The sequence below is a fragment of the Rhea pennata genome, chromosome 3 (genome assembly GCF_028389875.1).
Source record: "Rhea pennata isolate bPtePen1 chromosome 3, bPtePen1.pri, whole genome shotgun sequence".
In the NCBI taxonomy this organism is placed as follows: Eukaryota; Metazoa; Chordata; class Aves; order Rheiformes; family Rheidae; genus Rhea; species Rhea pennata.
In genome coordinates, this window is record NC_084665.1 from 102340528 (window position 1) to 102358450 (window position 17923).

Genomic DNA, 17923 nt, shown 5'->3' on the forward strand with positions numbered 1-17923 from the left:
AGTGCATGTGGCATCCCTCTGATGTTAAAACATGTTGCAGCTGATCAGGTACTGACACGAATACATTCCTTAAGGGGAGGGTTAGTGATACCGCAATTTGCAGCAACATGTTTTACACCTTTAGGGAATGAATGGGAAAGAAACTAAGTATTACACAGTGTCAAGCCTTAAACTGCTGGGGGATATGTTTTAAAGAAAGAGATCATTTGCGTCTGCTAGTTTTGACTTGCCATTTTGTAGCTTGTAATTTATTGTTACCCAGCTTTAACAGAAAGAAAATGTCGGTTTGCTTGTTTTTCCCCTCTTCATTGTTCAGGAGAAGCGCATTTTCAAAGGGTTTTTGTTATGTAGAAGAAACCAGCTTGGCATTAAGACTTGGCAGTGTGGGAAAAGTTAAACAGCACTAAGAATGATTAAAAATGCTAATGTTATTTACCTGAACATCCATATAGTAACCTGCTTAGAAATAGTAGGTAACCCCAGCTTCAATTTAATTGAGTGCACTCCAAAAAATAAAAATAAAAATAATAATAAAAAAAATCTGTGATAGCTATTGGTAAAGACTATATTAAAATAGTATTGGAAGCTGGCCTGCAGTTTTAGCATCTTGGGTTGTGGTGGTGGTTAGCCTTAGTGGGTATTAGGTGGAAGACTTCCAGGTAGTTGAGTTGATTAATTTCAGATCTGGACTTCGAATGATTCCTCTGAATGTTGGGCTGGGTCCTACTGTGAAGTAGGAGCTGAAAGAAGGACAACTGTTTCCTTTCTGCAGTGACTGAGATGGGAAAAAAACCTGTTGGGATGACATCAAAGCCTTTCTCTCTCTCTCTCTCTTTTTTCTTTTCTTTCTTTCTTTCTTTTTTTTCTTTTTTTCTTTCTTTCTTTCTTTTTTTTTTTTTTTTTTTTTTTTTTTTAATAGAAGATAAAGATTTGGATTGAAAGGCTGGATTTTCATTCATGTTTCATGTTTTACTCTTTGGTTGATGAAGACCAGAACACCTTAGGGTGTCAGAAGCCTTTGTAAAAGGGTTGCTGTCTGAGCAGTGATAGTATGTGTATAGTATGAGCAAAACAGAGAGGTTTTGGGGCAACATTTTTCTGGACAAATCTGTGACACATGGAGAAGCAGTTGCCTCCCGGGCAGGATGGCCCAAAGAGCCTTGGGGAAAATCTTGGTTTTGAATTCACTGTGATACTTCACTCTTCCTTTTATTAAGTGTATTATGCCCATTGAAATGCTGCTAGTGCATCAGCCAGCCGCTGCTGGGATCTGGAAAGAGTTTTCTTGCAGAAGAGAACAAAAATATCATTTGGTTGGGTTTCTTCATTTTCTTTTTGGTATTCAGACACTTCAGGTAGAGATACATGATTTATTGTTATTTTTGCAAGTTGCACATTGTGGATTCAGGTTAACAGCTATATGCCTTTTCTTTTTAAAATATATATGATAGGCAAAAGTTGGCAAGTTATGGTACTGTTACTTTTTTGTAGCAATGTTTATCCCATATTACAAAGAGGATTGTAAAATCTGTTTTTGAAGCAGTGAAGGAAGGGAATGAGATCTTCCTTCTCTCTGGTTTCATTCATGTCTATAGTGAGCTTGAAATCTATGCTGAAAACCTACTGCCAAGTTCTAAGTAGGGCCTGTTGGGCTGCGTTGAAGTCGAACCGGTGCGTCTTTGATGTGACAGTGCCCCAACTGTGTCTTTATCGAAGTCAATCGACAGGGCAAATTACTGCTGAAGTGCTAACAGAGGTGGGGCATGAGGCTTCAAACTGGTTTATTAAATTCGCGACTTGTGTAGGGAAATGCACAACAGAAGGAATAATCTGAATTACCTGTATATGTTGTTGAGGGCTAAATTTATGTCAGAAGATTAAAAAAAAAGAAAAAAAAAGCCCTCAGGTACTCTTTTTTTTAATGTAGTTAGAACATAAATTCATTTTCCAACTGGAAGTCTTGACAGGGAGTGTTAGGATGCCTGAAGAACAGGACAGAAAATGCATCTGTGTATAGTGTGCCCTTGTTACATTATTTGCAGGGCATTATCACTTGCAATACTTCTTTCGTAATTATTCTAAAAATATATTGAAAAATAAGAAAAAAGATGCATAAAAGAAGCCTGAAAAGCCCAGACCACATGAGAATTTTTCAACTCCAGGAGGAGAGGATGAAAAGACATGATTGTTCAACTTTAAAGATGTGATGAATGAGATATATAGAGGCATATGAAATAGTGACTAGTACAGGCATTCCTGTTACTCCAACACCAGAGAAGACAAAAGGAAAAAATGTACAAGATGTAATGATCATGTGAAATATATTAACACAAAGTATCATTGAGGCTGGGGACCTGTTGAGCTTGAGAAAATAATTTGCCATTTACTTCAACAAACTGAATATGCAAACAGAGCTCTATTCAACACTGTGTTTTCTGATATATCATAGCTGTCAGGATTAAACTTTTCTATAATGGCAAGTTATTTTACAGTTGTCAACTAGGAGATTGTTTGCATGCTCCCTGAATTTTGAAGTGTTGCTTCCTTTTAGTAATGACACTACTCAGGCTGTCCCAGTGGTTTGATGAGTTGGATTAATTTTGTGTTACCATGTCCTCCATTAATTGAAGATGTTACTGTAATGTCAAAGGCTGAACAGTTTTACACTAGTCTCACATTTGAGGTTAGATGTAATATTTTCCATATTTCCCTCAAAATATGTTGTATTTCTGAAAAAATAGTAGAATATTTATGTAAATTACTTCAAATAATCTCTGTTAATTAGCCGATGTATAAGGATTTCATGAGGAGCCCAGAAAAGGCAGTTTATGCAGAATAACAGGTAGGCAGGTTTCATCATTAGTAATCAACAGTTACGTGTACACTGTAAATAATAGCTTTTACAGAGGTTGGTTTTGGTTCTTTTTAAGCTTAATAGATTCACTCAGATATGTCAAGAAAGAACAAACAAAGTTTGGAGAACATCCAATTTTTATACTTCCCTGAGATACCTCAGGGTCTCCATTACACGTGTATGTGAAAGAGTATTAATACTGATGTTTGTCTGAGGAAGACGACTATGGGTGAGATTCAGCCCCAAGCCAGACGTTTACATTGCATGTCCACATGCAAGTAGCTATGTGTGTTTCATTGTAGTTCGTAGAAATCTGGTCGACACGTGCAGTGAAATCTGATCAACGTATCCAGTAAGCTCTCCAAAATCTGAATTTGCATTATTTAGGACAGAACCAGGACCAATTGTTTAGGACCAGGACATGGTGACATAATATGATATATCCGTGATATATCTTTCATGTTCTGTTTTCTAGCTTCCCCCCCCAACCCAAACACCAGTTCCAAGAAGCTATGGGCAAGAAAAATTGCCTGTTTTAGGCACCTGAGGTTCAGAACTGTCTTTTGCCAGAGTCACAGATGTTGGTGTGGAAATTGGTGTTCACAGTTATATACTGATATCTGAGATTGAGGAGTTCACTCCAAACATAGTGAGAAACTCTCAATGAAGTTAGAAAAAGTCTTTTTTTTGCAAGGTGGTTGTGCGTAGATGAAATCCACAAATTTTATAAGGAATCAAAAGTTTCTGATGGGGGAAGGTCTGTGGCATGTTGCAAGACAGCGTTGACTCAGGAATCAACATTTTACCTCTTCTCCTCAGCACAGGGTTTTGACATCAAGGCATCTGCTACAGAACCTGGTGCTGTGAGTCTGTGTAGTGATCGTTGATACTGATGATGGAGAAGGTTTGTTCCTTCTTAATGCCACAAAGACATACCTGCCTGCCGTTTTTGAGTAGAAAACCTCCTCCTCCATAAGTGATGAGGCTGAATTGGAGAAAACCTAGATTATTCTCTTTCCTGAAGCTTGGGTTTCTGTGTTCCCTGAAACTGGTTTCCTGAACCCAGCTAGTCTTATGTGGCTTAAAAAAAAAAAAAAAAAAAAAAACAAAACAGAACAAAACAAAACAGAACAAAACAAAACAGAACAACACTAACAAAAAAACCCAAGATGACATCCTTCTTATTGAAGTTCCTATATGGTGATGGAAAGGATGGAAAGGAGTTCAGCGAAACAGTTGTGGTAGGCCTAGGCATTAGCAGAGGGTATCTCCAACACCTTGGTTAGATCTAGTGGTCATGACAGTGGCAATGTACAGAGCACTGCTGTATCATTAGGAAGGTACAGGCAACTAGGATGCTAGAAGTTACATGAAGACCAGGAGTCATTCTCATAGCATTTGAGTCTCAGTCTTTCTGCAGGTGCTTTAGTAAGCTGTGAACAAGACTTAGATTTGTACCTGACACGGAGATAAATTCTTTAATAAACCTCTGAACACTGGCTCAATGCATAAGCTACTGTAAATGCTTTTTAGCATTTTTAAAACTTTGTTAAGGAATGGGATAAATGGTGCATGCAGAATAAAGAAAGAGTTACTATATGGACAAATAATGAATAGATTTGTGCTTCATCTGGTCTGTGGAGTTCCTGGGAAAATAACTGGAGATACATGTTAAAAGAGATGGAGCTAAAATTGCATAGCTGTTTTACGTGGACATTTCCTGTCTGTTGAATTCCTTCCTTAGCAATCTTTCTACTGTTAACCAACACTTTTAAGATAGATGATCTGTTGTTCCCTTCTGAAATATGTGGTAGATCCTGTTTGATTGAGAAATCGTGTTCTTCAGTCTTTTTATTTTTTGTGATCACGTATTCTGGCATGGTCTTTAATTTGCTTCTGCCATTCCTGAAGAAGGTACAGCTGTTTCTGGCACCTGTCCTTTTCAGTTGTGTGTGAACAGGGAAGCAAAGAATTTTTTTATATTTTTGTAGGCATTTTCTAATTACAGCAATGGAAAAGCTAACTAGACTATACGTACATGTATGCTTCTCTGTATGTCTTCAGCTGCATTTAGTCTGTGAGTACTGCTTGCAACTCACTGTATTAGTAATTCTGCTCAATGTAAGCCAAGAAAGAAATATCCTTTAATATAGGGTATTACTCCGGCATCATCCAGATTTTTACTAAGGCAGAGTTGCACAGAATAAACCACTTAGATTGTTTGTGTAAATAACTTCAGGCTTATCAGTAACCTTGTTGAACTCATTAACAATATTTTCACGTGGAAAATTGCTCTGATGCTTATCAGTTTTAATAAAGTAAGCATCGTCGTAGACTGAGCAGTTGCCATCTGGGAGCAGTGAAGAGAAGGATGTAGTTTTTTCAGTTGTTGACTGGGAAACTAAAAGTTTAGTTAATTACCTTTCTCCTCTTTGAAATATAAAGTCCCATTCCAGTCTGACCTTTTTGTTTTAGTGGACAAATATTATAGCAGCCAGTTTGGATCTTTAACTGTTTTACTAGAGACTGTGGTTATGAGAAAATCTACGTGTGCCAAACTTTATATATTATGAACAACACTGATTTAAAAGAGTCCTTGCAGAGTAAGAGGCTTACACGTGCTGCATGTAGCTCTTCCATTTTAAAATCTTTGGTTTCTTTATGCTGTTACACAGATGTTGTCCACTTGCTTCTCTCTGCGGTGTGCAGATCTAAGTGTTTTCTTGAATTGCTGGTAATGTTTTTGGTTTCCTAATTGAAGTGGTATTAATCATACCTTTTTTTTTCCCCACTTCCAATACAAATTATGTCCAGTTTCTAACACCTCCCCGAAGGCTTGGAGCGGCAGACACCGCTCAGGTTAGAAATGAAGTGATTAGTGACTCACCGTTTGGAAGCCAAAGACCTTGCTGTAGCAGCAGCCTCTCTTTTGCAAGGAATGCTCCCGCTGTGCAGCGCTGGGGTGGTTGATGAGCCTTGCTCCGTGGCAGGGGCCCCGCTCGCCGGAAAATCGCCCCTGAGGTGACTCACAATATTAAATAGAAGGTAGAGCCACCGCCTTTCGCTTGAAGTGCCTTTAATTTAATTTGTTCTTGACGATGTCTAAAACCACTTAATTGTGCTGTGCAAATTAGTGTGGAATATGTTTGTGGCCAGTAAGAGTCACCTTCGAAAAGGTTGCCTATTTTCCCTTCTAGCTTGAAAACTGAAGATGTTTGCCAGGATGGATAGTGCTTTTAAATCTAGTGTTTACATCAGTTAAGACAAGTAAATACCTATTAGAAGTATGCTTGGCATAACTGCAATTTAACCAATGAATTTCTGAATTCATCTGAGAAATAAAATATTAAAGACATTGGAAAACATATGTGGGGCTTTATAATACATGACTCCCTGTGCGCAGCCGGTGCTAAAGGGACGCTGGGTCCCGTGGCCTCGTCAGAGAAAGACGGTGCTCAGTGATCGCAGGACTGGAGCGGCGTGAGCACGCGCAGCTGCGGCCTCCCGGGTACCGAGCTGGTGGGCAGGTAATCTCTGTGTGGTCTGGCAGGAGACGAAACCGTTTCGGCATTTGGAGCCGGTAAGGAAGCACTCTTAAAGAAAAACGAGCAACGTGGCAATTGGTGGCCACGTTTTTGGATGCATTTTCTGAGGTTAAAAGAAAAGTCTCTCTTTTTTTTTTTTTTTTTTTTTTTTTCCTTTCTTTTCCTGAGGTTCCTGACCGGCCAGCCCCGGTCAGACTGTCAGAGATGGGGAGGCGTGCTTAGATCGCGAGGCATCTCACAGAGTCGTCTGCCGTTCGGCACGGGGTTGAAGTCCTGGCAGCTCCGTGAACAGAGGCGCGCATGCAGCTGCAGTTGCTTTTATAGATTTTTTTTTTCTTTACCTATATTGCTGTGAGAGAAACCTTACCTCTTATTCATCTAATCGAAAGCTTTATTCTAAGGAGATTATAGTGTCAGCGTCTTTGCGGCTTGTTTTCTGGGAATAGTCTAGGCTTTTAGAACAACTTGTCTGTTCTTGTTATTAAAGCTGGCAACTAAACAGGCGTCATATATGATTTTTTTTGTCCATTTTTACCATTGTGAAACAAATGCAAAGAAATCAGAGTGAAAAAAAAAATCAAACCAGCAGTGTATACTTACAGAAGCCTGCTTCTCTCATCAAACCTATGTTGTGAAAGGTATGAATAATCTTTATTATTCATACCATCTCTAATTATGTGACTGAAACAGGAGATTGGAGTGTTTGATTTCCTTTTCCAGTAACATCTTTTATTTTTCATGGACTCTTTGTACTGCTAAGAGTGACAGACAATATTGCTTTCATTGCATTGAAATTCAACGAATAATGGCATGAGCTTGATCATGCTCCCACTAAGTATGTTGGAAGTGGAAACTCCCACTTATTTAAGGGATTACATTTCTTTTTGCACTGCTTAAATTACCTTGCTAATTAAATGTTATTTCAAAAAAGAATACCTGCAGTTTTAGTATTTGTCGTGTAGACCTATCCTTTAAAAAGCACAAGGAAAGCAATATGATTCTGAATGGCTGAAAAGAAATACATGTTTATTTGCAGTGTCCTTATAGTTCATTCAAAGACAAGCTTGCCATTAATTTTCCAAAGTTAATAATGTTTAGGGATCAATGGAAATTGGGTGTTGACATATGAAAAGACGTGTTATTACGTCTGAAAAATGAAATGCTTTTAAAAAATTTTACTGCACTCTTTCTCTGTTGCAATTATTTAAAACTTCTGCTAGGTAAAACTTAAAAAAAAACCCACCCAGTTTCTTTCTGTAAATGTAAACAGGAGAAAATTTTAGGATTGAATTGTTCACTAAAGCTTATGCAGTGTGTTCTTTTTTTCCTTTTTTTTTCCAGTGTGGATCTGTTTTTCAGTATTTAGACCCTTGTGACTCTAGCTGACTTAAGTATGGTTATATGCTGGTTGACATCTTTTGAAAATCCCTGCTTCCTTTTACTTACTTTGGCTAACAGGATTCCTGGTACTGCAGCAGGCAGACAGTAATACAGGCTGTGCTGAGAACTGGAAGATCTAAAAGCCAAACACTACATGGCAAACCTAAAGGACAGGGTTAATTTTGAAGTTTTGCATTAATTTGAAACATTGAATTAGTGATGTTGGTAGAGCTTAATATTTATGCGCCTTAAAAATGTTTGTAGATAAGATTTTCTTGAGAAGAGTATTCCATTAAAACAAGAGTGTTGTGGCTGGCAGTGTTGTTCAGAAGGACGAAGGTGTGAAGATGTGATTGAAGGGGGGTGAGGGCTGTCTGCAAGGGAACTGGCAGGAAGGCTCATCTGCAAGCAGGACTGCAATGCAGTTTGAACAGGACTTCTTTAAAGCCGCATAAGAATACGTGTATTTCAGATTAGAGCAATGTTACTGTCACTGACCTTGTTTCTCTATGAATTCTGACTAAAAACTTGTAGCAGAAACTTGCAGTAGAAATTAACTTCCCTGTGCAGAAGAGGCCTAAGTAAGAAGTGATCCTCCTCGGAGCAAGGGGACATAATACAGAGATGTGGGGAGATAATATAATGACAGTGCATTGAAATAAATAACATAGATACATGTAAAAAAATGGGTGGCTAGAAACTTCATCTGATAGATGAAGAAGAACCAACAGTGTCTTAGTTGCCCACTGCTTATATTTCTCACTTAAAATTGACCTCAGCTTGTTCACATGTTATGAATGAAATCTTAAGTCAGTTTGCCATATGCTTCCATGTTCTTGGATTTAGTTATTAAAACAGTAATAATTTAAAATTGATAAGGAATTGTAATCGAGTATTACTGTTTTTGTTTGACAGGCCGGACCTGATAGACATGAATACCGTTGCTGTTCAAAGCAACCTTGCAAATTTAGAACATGCTTTTTTTGTAGCAGAAAAACTTGGTGTTGCCAGACTTCTGGATCCTGAAGGTAAGATAGTTGCGAAGGGCTTTGTTGAGAGAGAGAGAGAGAGAGAGAGAGAGAGAGAGAGAATCCTAACGTTAAAATAAAATCCAAATTGTCTGCAGGTTGTAGCGTATTTGTGGGCATTCTTACAACTATGTGATAATGTGTTGTTCTGTCTTGCTCTTCTTAGATGTTGATGTTTCCTCACCTGATGAGAAGTCAGTAATAACTTATGTGTCATCACTTTATGATGCCTTTCCCAAAGTACCAGAAGGTGGTGAAGGCATCAGCGCAAATGTAAGTAGGAGAAAAACAGTTGAGTAGAGCATGAGCTTCACTGATAACGAGTCTTGATTTCAACCCCAGAACGTTAACTGGGACTTCCAAAGGCTGCTAATTCTGCTCAGTAACACAGTTCAAGGCTTATCTTTGATATGATTTTCTAGGACATAATTTTGAAGGCTTAGCAACTGTTTAGTGTTCCAGGCATTTTGGACATGAAAATATTCATGCAATGAGCTTAGTTGACAATGGTGTACATAGAGTCAGAGAGGGAGATAGTGTCAAAGTTCTTTCTTTTCAGTCATGTAGTTAGACCTATTGGTTGTGCTTCTCTGGTTCTTATCAATCTGAACTTTATTAAACTAGAAAATTTTGATTTCAGTGGAAATATTTGGGACCAAAACTGAACAGTGTGCGTGATGCATCTGGATACTTTAAGGGAGTTTTAATGAGCAAGTAAATAATGTTTTGGAACTGCAGGATTTAGAAATCTTATCTATTTATTTATTTATTTATCTATTTATTTTAAATGTGCGTGAGGACCTCAGACCTCAAAGATAAAGCAAAAATGGTACTCCTGGATGATTTTCTTTTGATCTATAATCTGTGTTGTGCTTTGGTAGGATGTTGAAGTCAAATGGGTTGAATACCAGAATATGGTAAACTACCTCATGCAGTGGATCAGGCACCATGTTACAATAATATCTGACAGAACATTTCCCAACAACCCTGTGGAACTGAAGGTGAGATGCAGCATCTTAAACTCCTTATTGGAGTGAGACTTTATTTTATTTAGTCAAAGCATCCTTGAACAAATGAAATGCTTGTTAATTTAGGCAATGAAATGAGCAACAGAACAATATAATCATAGTAATATAGGTTTTTCATTAAGTGGTTTTAAAGTTTAGGTAATCTTTGTAGAGTTTCTGGCATGCAATATTTTAAATGTTAGAGATGTGATAAGCCAGGTCTGTATGTAGGTTTTATAACCCTCTTTTAGAGCTCCATATATTTTTTTTGTAAGCTGGATTTAATTCTTTAGAAAGAGAGTGACTGAATGATATCACCTGTTCCTTAAAGGTTCTTTTGGAAAAGCCAGATACTCTGAAATAAAGCATATTTTATGAAATTTCATTACTGTCACACAGTGTCATATTACCCCACAGTAATAGTGGGGCAGTTGTTTTCACTCTGAGAAAAGATGCCAGGTTGAAGCTCACTTGAAAATCTGCTCCATAAACTTTTTCAAAGTAGAAAAAATATGTTGGTAGTATACGAACCATCAGAAGCAAATTTTTAGCTCATCACTGATTGTTTTTTCACAGAACTTAAGCAATGTAAGAATGTAAGCTTGTGAAGGATACAAGAGGAGGAGTCAGGGAGTAGGATTATATTCACTGTAAGGAAAGTTGACAATGATTTTTATGTTTCTATAGGCACTTTATAATCAATATTTGCAGTTTAAAGAAACAGAAATTCCACCAAAGGAGATAGATAAATCAAAAATTAAACGTCTATATAAACTGCTAGAGGTAAGTTTTAACATGTATTGTGATGTATGAAAGTTCCCTTTCTGTGGCTTGTGATAACCAATATGTATGAATTTTAAAGGTCTGGATAGAATTTGGACGCATCAAACTTCCTCAAGGCTATCATCCAAATGATATAGAAAAAGAATGGGGAAAGCTTATTATTGCTATGCTGGAAAGAGAGAAGACCCTTCGGCCTGAAGTGGAAAGGTATGCTGGTGAATGTTTGGCAGGCCTGGTTAATATTTTCTCTGGTCTTTTACCTCACACTGAAAACTGTGAATGTCTTCGTCTGTGATAAAATCCACATTATTTTTTAGATTGAATAATTCTGTCTTTATTGAGAATTTAAAATCTTTGTCTGCTTTTTAGAAGGTCCACACAGAAATCACCTGGGATGCTTCAGAAACTCATAGTAAATTGTATCCGTGCCTCAGATCATCAGAGTGCTTGAGCATACATATAATATCCTCCCTGATGCAAATGGTCAGAGCCAGGTTTATGTCACTTCACTGTCTCGTTTGGACTCTATTCCAGATAAGCAACAGCCTCGTCCTTTACACGAAGCATACATTTCACTTCATGCATAGCAAGGTGGCTGAAGTCCAATTCTGGGGTTGTTTGAAAGTTGGTTGTACTCAGGAGCACACAAAGTGCTTAGACATGCAAAGCACATAGTGTTTTTTTGTGAGTAGTAGTGTATGTGACACAATGTTTTTGCACATCACTAATAGCTGTGATCTTTTTTTTTTTTATGTTACATATTTAAAATCTTGATACAGCCTAAGGCCACTTCTGCTTTTTAATTAATTCCTGTTTGAGGTCTGCGGCAGAAATAGCAGACCTTTCATATATCTCAGAAAATCCCTTTTATTTGATTAATTGATTTAATTGAGTAATACTTTGGACCTACAGATAGGTATAGACAAGAGGAGTTGGATTCCCTCTGCTTCACATCAAGCATCCAAATGAAACAGCTCAGATCTGGATCACTTTCTAAACAATATTGATGCTGACTTTCTAGTGAAGATAGGGTGAATACGCCAGGTGCCTGAAAATTAGCTGCAAATAATCCAGACCATTGTATAAGAAATCTGTGGAGAGACGGATTTTAACAAGAGAAGATCCCCAAAGTGGACAGAGTTAAAAATTAAGTATCGGTCACGCTTTCAAAAGCAAGAACATGGCTGAAATGGCTGAATCACTGGGAGGCACTGATTCACAGCATCCTTGTGGCAGCTGCTGCACAAAAACCCCTCCTATACAGGAATGCAGAGCTGTCCCCAGCAGGCAAAGCAGAACATCAGAAAGCAGTGGAAGAAATACAGTCTGCTAGACCTTGTAGATGGATCTGTCCTAACATGCCAAAGGCAAAGTTAGTGTCTGCCTTCACCAGAAGGAATTCTATTAATATTGCAGAAAGCAGAACTCTTTATTGATGAAGCGTATAAATGACATTAGTTTATTTCTTTTGTTTTATTCATATGGACTGCACACAAATAGACATAAATAAACATAAACTCCCATATTTCAGGGTCAGTAAGCACGTTCAAAGTGACAGATCATGTAGTGATAGTCACTACCGGTGGTGGTCACTGCCAGATGAGAGAGAAGTTGATTAAGTGATTCTGGTTAGTGATTAAGTTAAAATTATTGTTTGATCTGGAAATATGAACTTATTTGTCATGTTACTTTAGTAGTGTGCCTGTTATGTGGTGATGTTATTTTGGTACAGCTCTTGGGATGGAATTTGGTTATGGCAAAAATGACACTTGAGCTAACAATGAAATTTGGTGGATAACTGACACTTTGCCTCCAAGCTTGAAAGCATCAATACAGACAGGCAGTGTGTGGCCATGTTGGTGTTTGAGATCCAAATGAACATGATGTCAGTGAGGAGAGCACCAAGCTGAGCTCCTGTTTTCAAAACCCGCGGAGTTTGGGATTACCTCGGGGGTGTGTCTATGCCTTTGCTGTGCTCTTCTGCTTAAACAAAGTCATCTGAAGGTGGGGGTGCGGGTTTCAGGGAGTGATAAAAGCAAGAGCTGCAATACTGAAAAAATCATCCAAACACAAAATTCTGAACTAAAATGTGAACCTGAGGACCATAATTGGATTTTTCTGATTTGTTTTGTGATCAGAATAGTTATGGTGTGGACGGAGTTAAAGGGAAATGTGCAGGAGACCAGATTAGCAGAACAGGGCAGTTAAGTAAACTTGCGTATTTGGACAGTAGGATAACAATGGTGGGTTGAATGATGTACAGGTGTCTAAAACTGACTTGTTAAGAGCTGATTAACCATGATATTACTGCATTTTTTTTATTCTGTACTGTAGCTCCATTTGAAAGAAAAGGAATCAACTCAATGTGAAGTTTGTATAATACAGTAAAGTTCTAACCTCAGTCATTTTTGAAACTCTTCATTTACGAGTCTGAGAAATACTAGATATTTCTTTAAATGAGTATTTTTTGTATTTGCCTTATAGACATTTAGTGACACTTAAGTAAAATATTTGGCGCATCTGTTTCTTAGAGACGCCCTAATGCTGCTGCCTAGTCCGTACTTGTAAAGCTTTAATGCAAGGTAGGGAAGCCAAAAACAAGCTAGCGTACATAGCCCCAGGCAAAACCCTTTGAAGAGCTGGAAGATTATTAATTGCTGGGTTTTGAATATTCATACTGAAGCCTATTTAAAGAAGGCGTCTAGGTGTTCCAGAAACCAGTAGTGAAATTTTGTCCCTAGAAGCAGTACATTTTGTGGGAGTTTTATCTTTTTCACTTTTCAGCAAATGTGAACAGCCAACAGGACAAGTGCTTTGGATGTGAAAATGAATAGCAGTAGTTATAGCTATCATAGCAGTGATTCACTGTTTAGCAACAGTACGAGTGCTCGAACCAGCACTGATTCTAACGAGAATTTCCTTTCTGTTAATTGTGGTCCCACACTGATTAAATCTTGTATAAGCTTTGGTAATGGCACCTTAAATGGAACTAGGTAACTTGGTATATATATTGTTTTGTGAAAGATGCTGTTTTTTTTTTCTTTTTTTCTTCTCATTTTTTTAAAGTTATACAACATGTAAATAGCATTAATGTTTATTTATTTTTCCAAAATACTCTGGTGTCACCCAGGTTGGAAATGCTGCAGCAGATTGCAAACAGAATTCAGCGGGACAGCCTGAGCTGTGAGGACAAACTGATACTCGCCCGGAACGCTCTGCAGTCTGTAAGTCCATCCGTGATACTTTACTTGGCTCTGTTCATGAACTTTATGCAGTGGAGTGACTACTTAAAGAAAAATGTTCTTTAAGATTTTTGAGTTCACACTTAACAGCTGATATTTTCATTTTTGTTGTATTATTTAGTTTACTATTTCCTGTAGAAAACAGCAAAAATTCCCAAGAGAATGAGTCCAGTTAGATTTTTTTTGCCAGTTGTTAGATAATATGCTTTAAAATGGTTTTAAGATTAGGAAAAGAATTTACAGAAAGGTTAGTATTTCTTACAGTTCATTTCTGTTTGGTTTGCCTGCAGGTTTTAATGACTTTCTTTTATTTATTTAGGATGCCAAGCGACTAGAGTCAGGGCTCCAGTTCCAAAATGAAGCAGAGATAGCTGGGTATCTTCTTGAGTCTGAGAACCTTCTCCGCCAGCAAGTGATCGATGCCCAAATTCTTATCGATGGAAAATACTATCAGGCAGACCAGCTTGTGCAGAGGTATGTGAATAACTGTGTCCCATCATGGACAACATTTTCAAATCTTTATGTCTAGGAATAAATTTCTTATTCTGTCACTGGGCACCCAAATGAAGATTGCCAGGTATTCCGGTGGCTACAATTAGCACAAAATTTATTGAAGATAGGAGGAGCTGTGAAAATGAAGTCGTTCACCAGAATGTGACTTAAATGCATAATGTTTACTAGATATCTGAGTGTAAAAAAAAAAAAGAAAGTAGCAAAAATAGTTTTGCTACTTACTTTGATTTTAAAATGGAGGTGAGATTTCTGTAAGTAGGTGAGATAGTTGTATGTATCTGTATGTAATCAGTAGGGTAACATTAGTTCACACAGGAGAGTTCACACAGAAAGATATATCTGATCAGTGTAATGTAATTTTATGAAAAAGTGGCACCAAAGTCTGTCAGGGTTCATCTCGGACTGGTGAGATTGAACATATAGCAGCTGCCATAGCAGTGAACTGTAAATGTTGGATCTACCACAGCATATAGTGCCTTGTAAGATTTCTCTTTTGCTAATGGTTCTTTGTACTCTGTAGGGTATATGCTAGAGGCCATACCGTGCTGACTTTCTGGGTTGTTGTCTAATTTGGTCATCTATTATTTGCATATATATAAGTTGATGTATCATATACTTTCTGATGTAAGTGCTTACGTATAAGTGTTTAAGTACGACTTAAATTTTAAGAGATTGTGTGAATTGATATGCTGTTCAGTTCAACTTGAAAATGCATTAATTGAAAGGATTTTCTTTATTTAGTTTGGCTTTTTTTTTTTTTTTTTTTTTTTTTAATAGGGTTGCAAAACTTCGTGATGAACTGGTGGCCATAAGGACTGAATGTTCTTCCGTGTACAGCAAGGGGCATGCACTGACAACAGAGCAGACAAAGCTGATGATATCAGGAATAACTGAAAGCTTAAACTCAGGATTTACAACAAACCTAACCCCTGAATTAAGTGCTGCAATGACCCAAGGTTTAACACCTACTTTGACTTCCTCGAGCTTGACGTCTGGCCTTTCATCAGGTCTTACTTCCAGATTGACACCAGCCATCACTCCTGCTTATACACCAGGCATCCCACCGCGGTTAATTCAAAGTTATGTGCCAGGAGTAGACAGTGGGACTCTGCAAACACTCAAACTGACGCAAATCAGAAAACCTCTTATGAAATCAGCTTTTGTGGATCAGAATTTAACAGAAGAAGAGGTCAACATGAAGTTTGTCCAAGACCTATTAAGCTGGGTGGAAGAAATGCAGGTAACGATATGGAAATAGCCTACTCCTAATTCTTACATTTATTCTTTGTAGATCATCGCTGATTCTTCCTTCTTGTTTGTAAGGTGCAACTTGATCGAGCAGAATGGGGTTCAGATTTACCAAGTGTTGAAAGCCATTTAGAAAATCACAAAAATGTCCACAAAGCTATTGAGGAATTTGAATCCAGCCTCAAAGAAGCGAAAATCAGCGAGGTAAAGCACTATGTTCTTAATTTCTTGGGTTACTTTTTTAGTGAATGACCTATAAAGTAAGGATGAATCATTGAACTGTGTAGTTTTCAGAGCCTTACTTTATTTTTACTTCTGATCTCTAATTGAGAACATGAAATCAGGAAATATAATGGTGAGAATAACTTAACATGACTAATCTTTTTGTTATCTTTTTTACTTTATCTACCAAATACAGATCCAAATGACTGCCCCTCTTAAACTCAGTTATGCAGAAAAATTGCACAAACTGGAGAGTCAGTATTCAAAACTGTTGGTAAGTTCATCATACTCAATCTCTTTGGATGTTCAGCTTTTCAACTTGCATTGTCTTTAGTAAGGGATGATTTTTAATTCTTATTTTTGAAATTTTTTCCCTAACTAAAGAACACCTCAAGAAATCAGGAAAGGCACCTAGATACTCTTCACAATTTTGTGTCCCATGCTACTAGAGAGCTGATATGGCTGAATGAAAAGGAAGAGGAAGAGGTTGCATATGACTGGAGTGAAAGAAATACTAATATAGCAAGAAAAAAGGAATATCATGCAGTATGTATTACTAGTACAATCCAGAGAGAAAAATTAAGTCATTTGTAGTGTTTTAACAGATTTCTAAAATATTTCTATGTTCTTTGAAAAAAAGGAATTAATGAGAGAACTTGATCAAAAAGAAGAAGTTATTAAATCTGTTCAAGAAATAGCTGAGCAATTGCTTCTTGAAAATCACCCAGCCAGGCTAACTATTGAGGTAAGTCATTAAACATAGCATGCAAATAAAAAAATAATGATAATTTAATAGGCCTCAGATTTGGAGGGAAAAGAAGGGAAGTGCTAACTCATAGAAAGTTATTGAACAAGACTCTGAATAATGAAGCCTTTTTCTCCTCTTCAGTATCTCATATACACCTATACCTTTCAATTTCCAGAACGTATAAGCATTTCTGGACATTTACGGTTCCATTTTGGAGTCCTGATTGCTTAGAAAAATCCCACAGAAGTCTAAAATTAAAATTTAAAGTGTAGCTCTGTACAGACATTTCTGCCTCTGGCCTCATACAACTTCTGATACAAATTGCACTGGCAGACTGAGGGCACAAAATAGTCCTTATCTGGTTTCCCTCCTATTGAGCAGGAAGACATTTCAGTAGAGCATTTCCAGTCACTTATTATCAGTACTGCTTCCTACTAAGTTTTAGTCCTAGTGTCTTTGTCAATAAATTACAAAATTTGTTTGGATGTTAGAGTGTGACTAATGTGATTTGCTTCTTGAATCACACAGGCTTGAATCAAGCTCTGTATTACAGGTTATCTGTTTACATAAAATTTATTGTAACTACTGTAGCATCATAATGGATTTCCAAGGGAGAATATAAAATAATTTTCACTGTAGATTTTCAAGAAAAGAATAAATATAGGCAGTGGGTGGTAAAAATGGGAACAGTAAAAAATTGTGAAGAAGAAACCTCCATTCGCTTTCCTTCTGTTCCATGTCCTGCCTCACTTTTTTAAGTAGTGTAGGGAATGATATTCCTTAAAGTATATACTGTTACAAATGTGCATTTATCAACATAATGTATTAATATATCAATATATTATATATATATATATTATAAAACCAGGCCATTGCAATGGACGTGCATATATGCAAGGAATGATGTCTGCAATAATACTGTGTTGGGGAGACATCTTTAAAGAACGATTGACACCTTTGCAGAATAGTCCCAGTGCATTGATGAGTCAGTCTGAGAGTCATTAAAGCCAACAGAAAAATGCCTTTAACTCCAGTTTGAGAAATGGAGATTTTTGGCTGCCTTTTTGATGTCAGGAGTACCCTCTGCTGGTGAATATTGGTGCAGTGCACCTCTAGTGAGAGAACTACTGGGTAATGTAGGAGACATCACTCTAATACGGTTACAGTTTTAGAAATTCTGTACCAGTGTTACAGAAAAGCATGTACTGCAGCACTGCCTTTGTATGTGCGTGTGCATTCAGTGTCACTTTAATACCTGGCAAAAATCTAGGTACTTCGAGTAAATAGAATTTCAGAATTATAGACTAGCTTTGGCTGGGGGAACATCTAGTTCAGCCCTTACTCAAAGCAGTG

The 17923-nt window shown here is 37.4% G+C and overlaps 1 protein-coding gene across 25 annotated transcripts in view; it reads left to right on the forward strand.

Annotated features, from left to right (window-relative positions):
- Positions 1 to 17923, forward strand: part of DST (dystonin) — a 299843-nt gene that overhangs the window by 139942 nt on the left and 141978 nt on the right. For all 25 annotated transcript variants that reach the window (XM_062572898.1, XM_062572885.1, XM_062572892.1 and 22 more), the window contains 12 exons: positions 8695 to 8807; positions 8974 to 9080; positions 9689 to 9808; positions 10502 to 10597; positions 10677 to 10804; positions 13728 to 13821; positions 14159 to 14313; positions 15130 to 15592; positions 15676 to 15804; positions 16019 to 16096; positions 16207 to 16368; positions 16463 to 16567. In XM_062572898.1, coding sequence (XP_062428882.1) covers positions 8695 to 8807; positions 8974 to 9080; positions 9689 to 9808; positions 10502 to 10597; positions 10677 to 10804; positions 13728 to 13821; positions 14159 to 14313; positions 15130 to 15592; positions 15676 to 15804; positions 16019 to 16096; positions 16207 to 16368; positions 16463 to 16567 — 1750 coding nt within the window. The remainder of the gene's footprint in view (positions 1 to 8694; positions 8808 to 8973; positions 9081 to 9688; positions 9809 to 10501; positions 10598 to 10676; positions 10805 to 13727; positions 13822 to 14158; positions 14314 to 15129; positions 15593 to 15675; positions 15805 to 16018; positions 16097 to 16206; positions 16369 to 16462; positions 16568 to 17923) is intronic.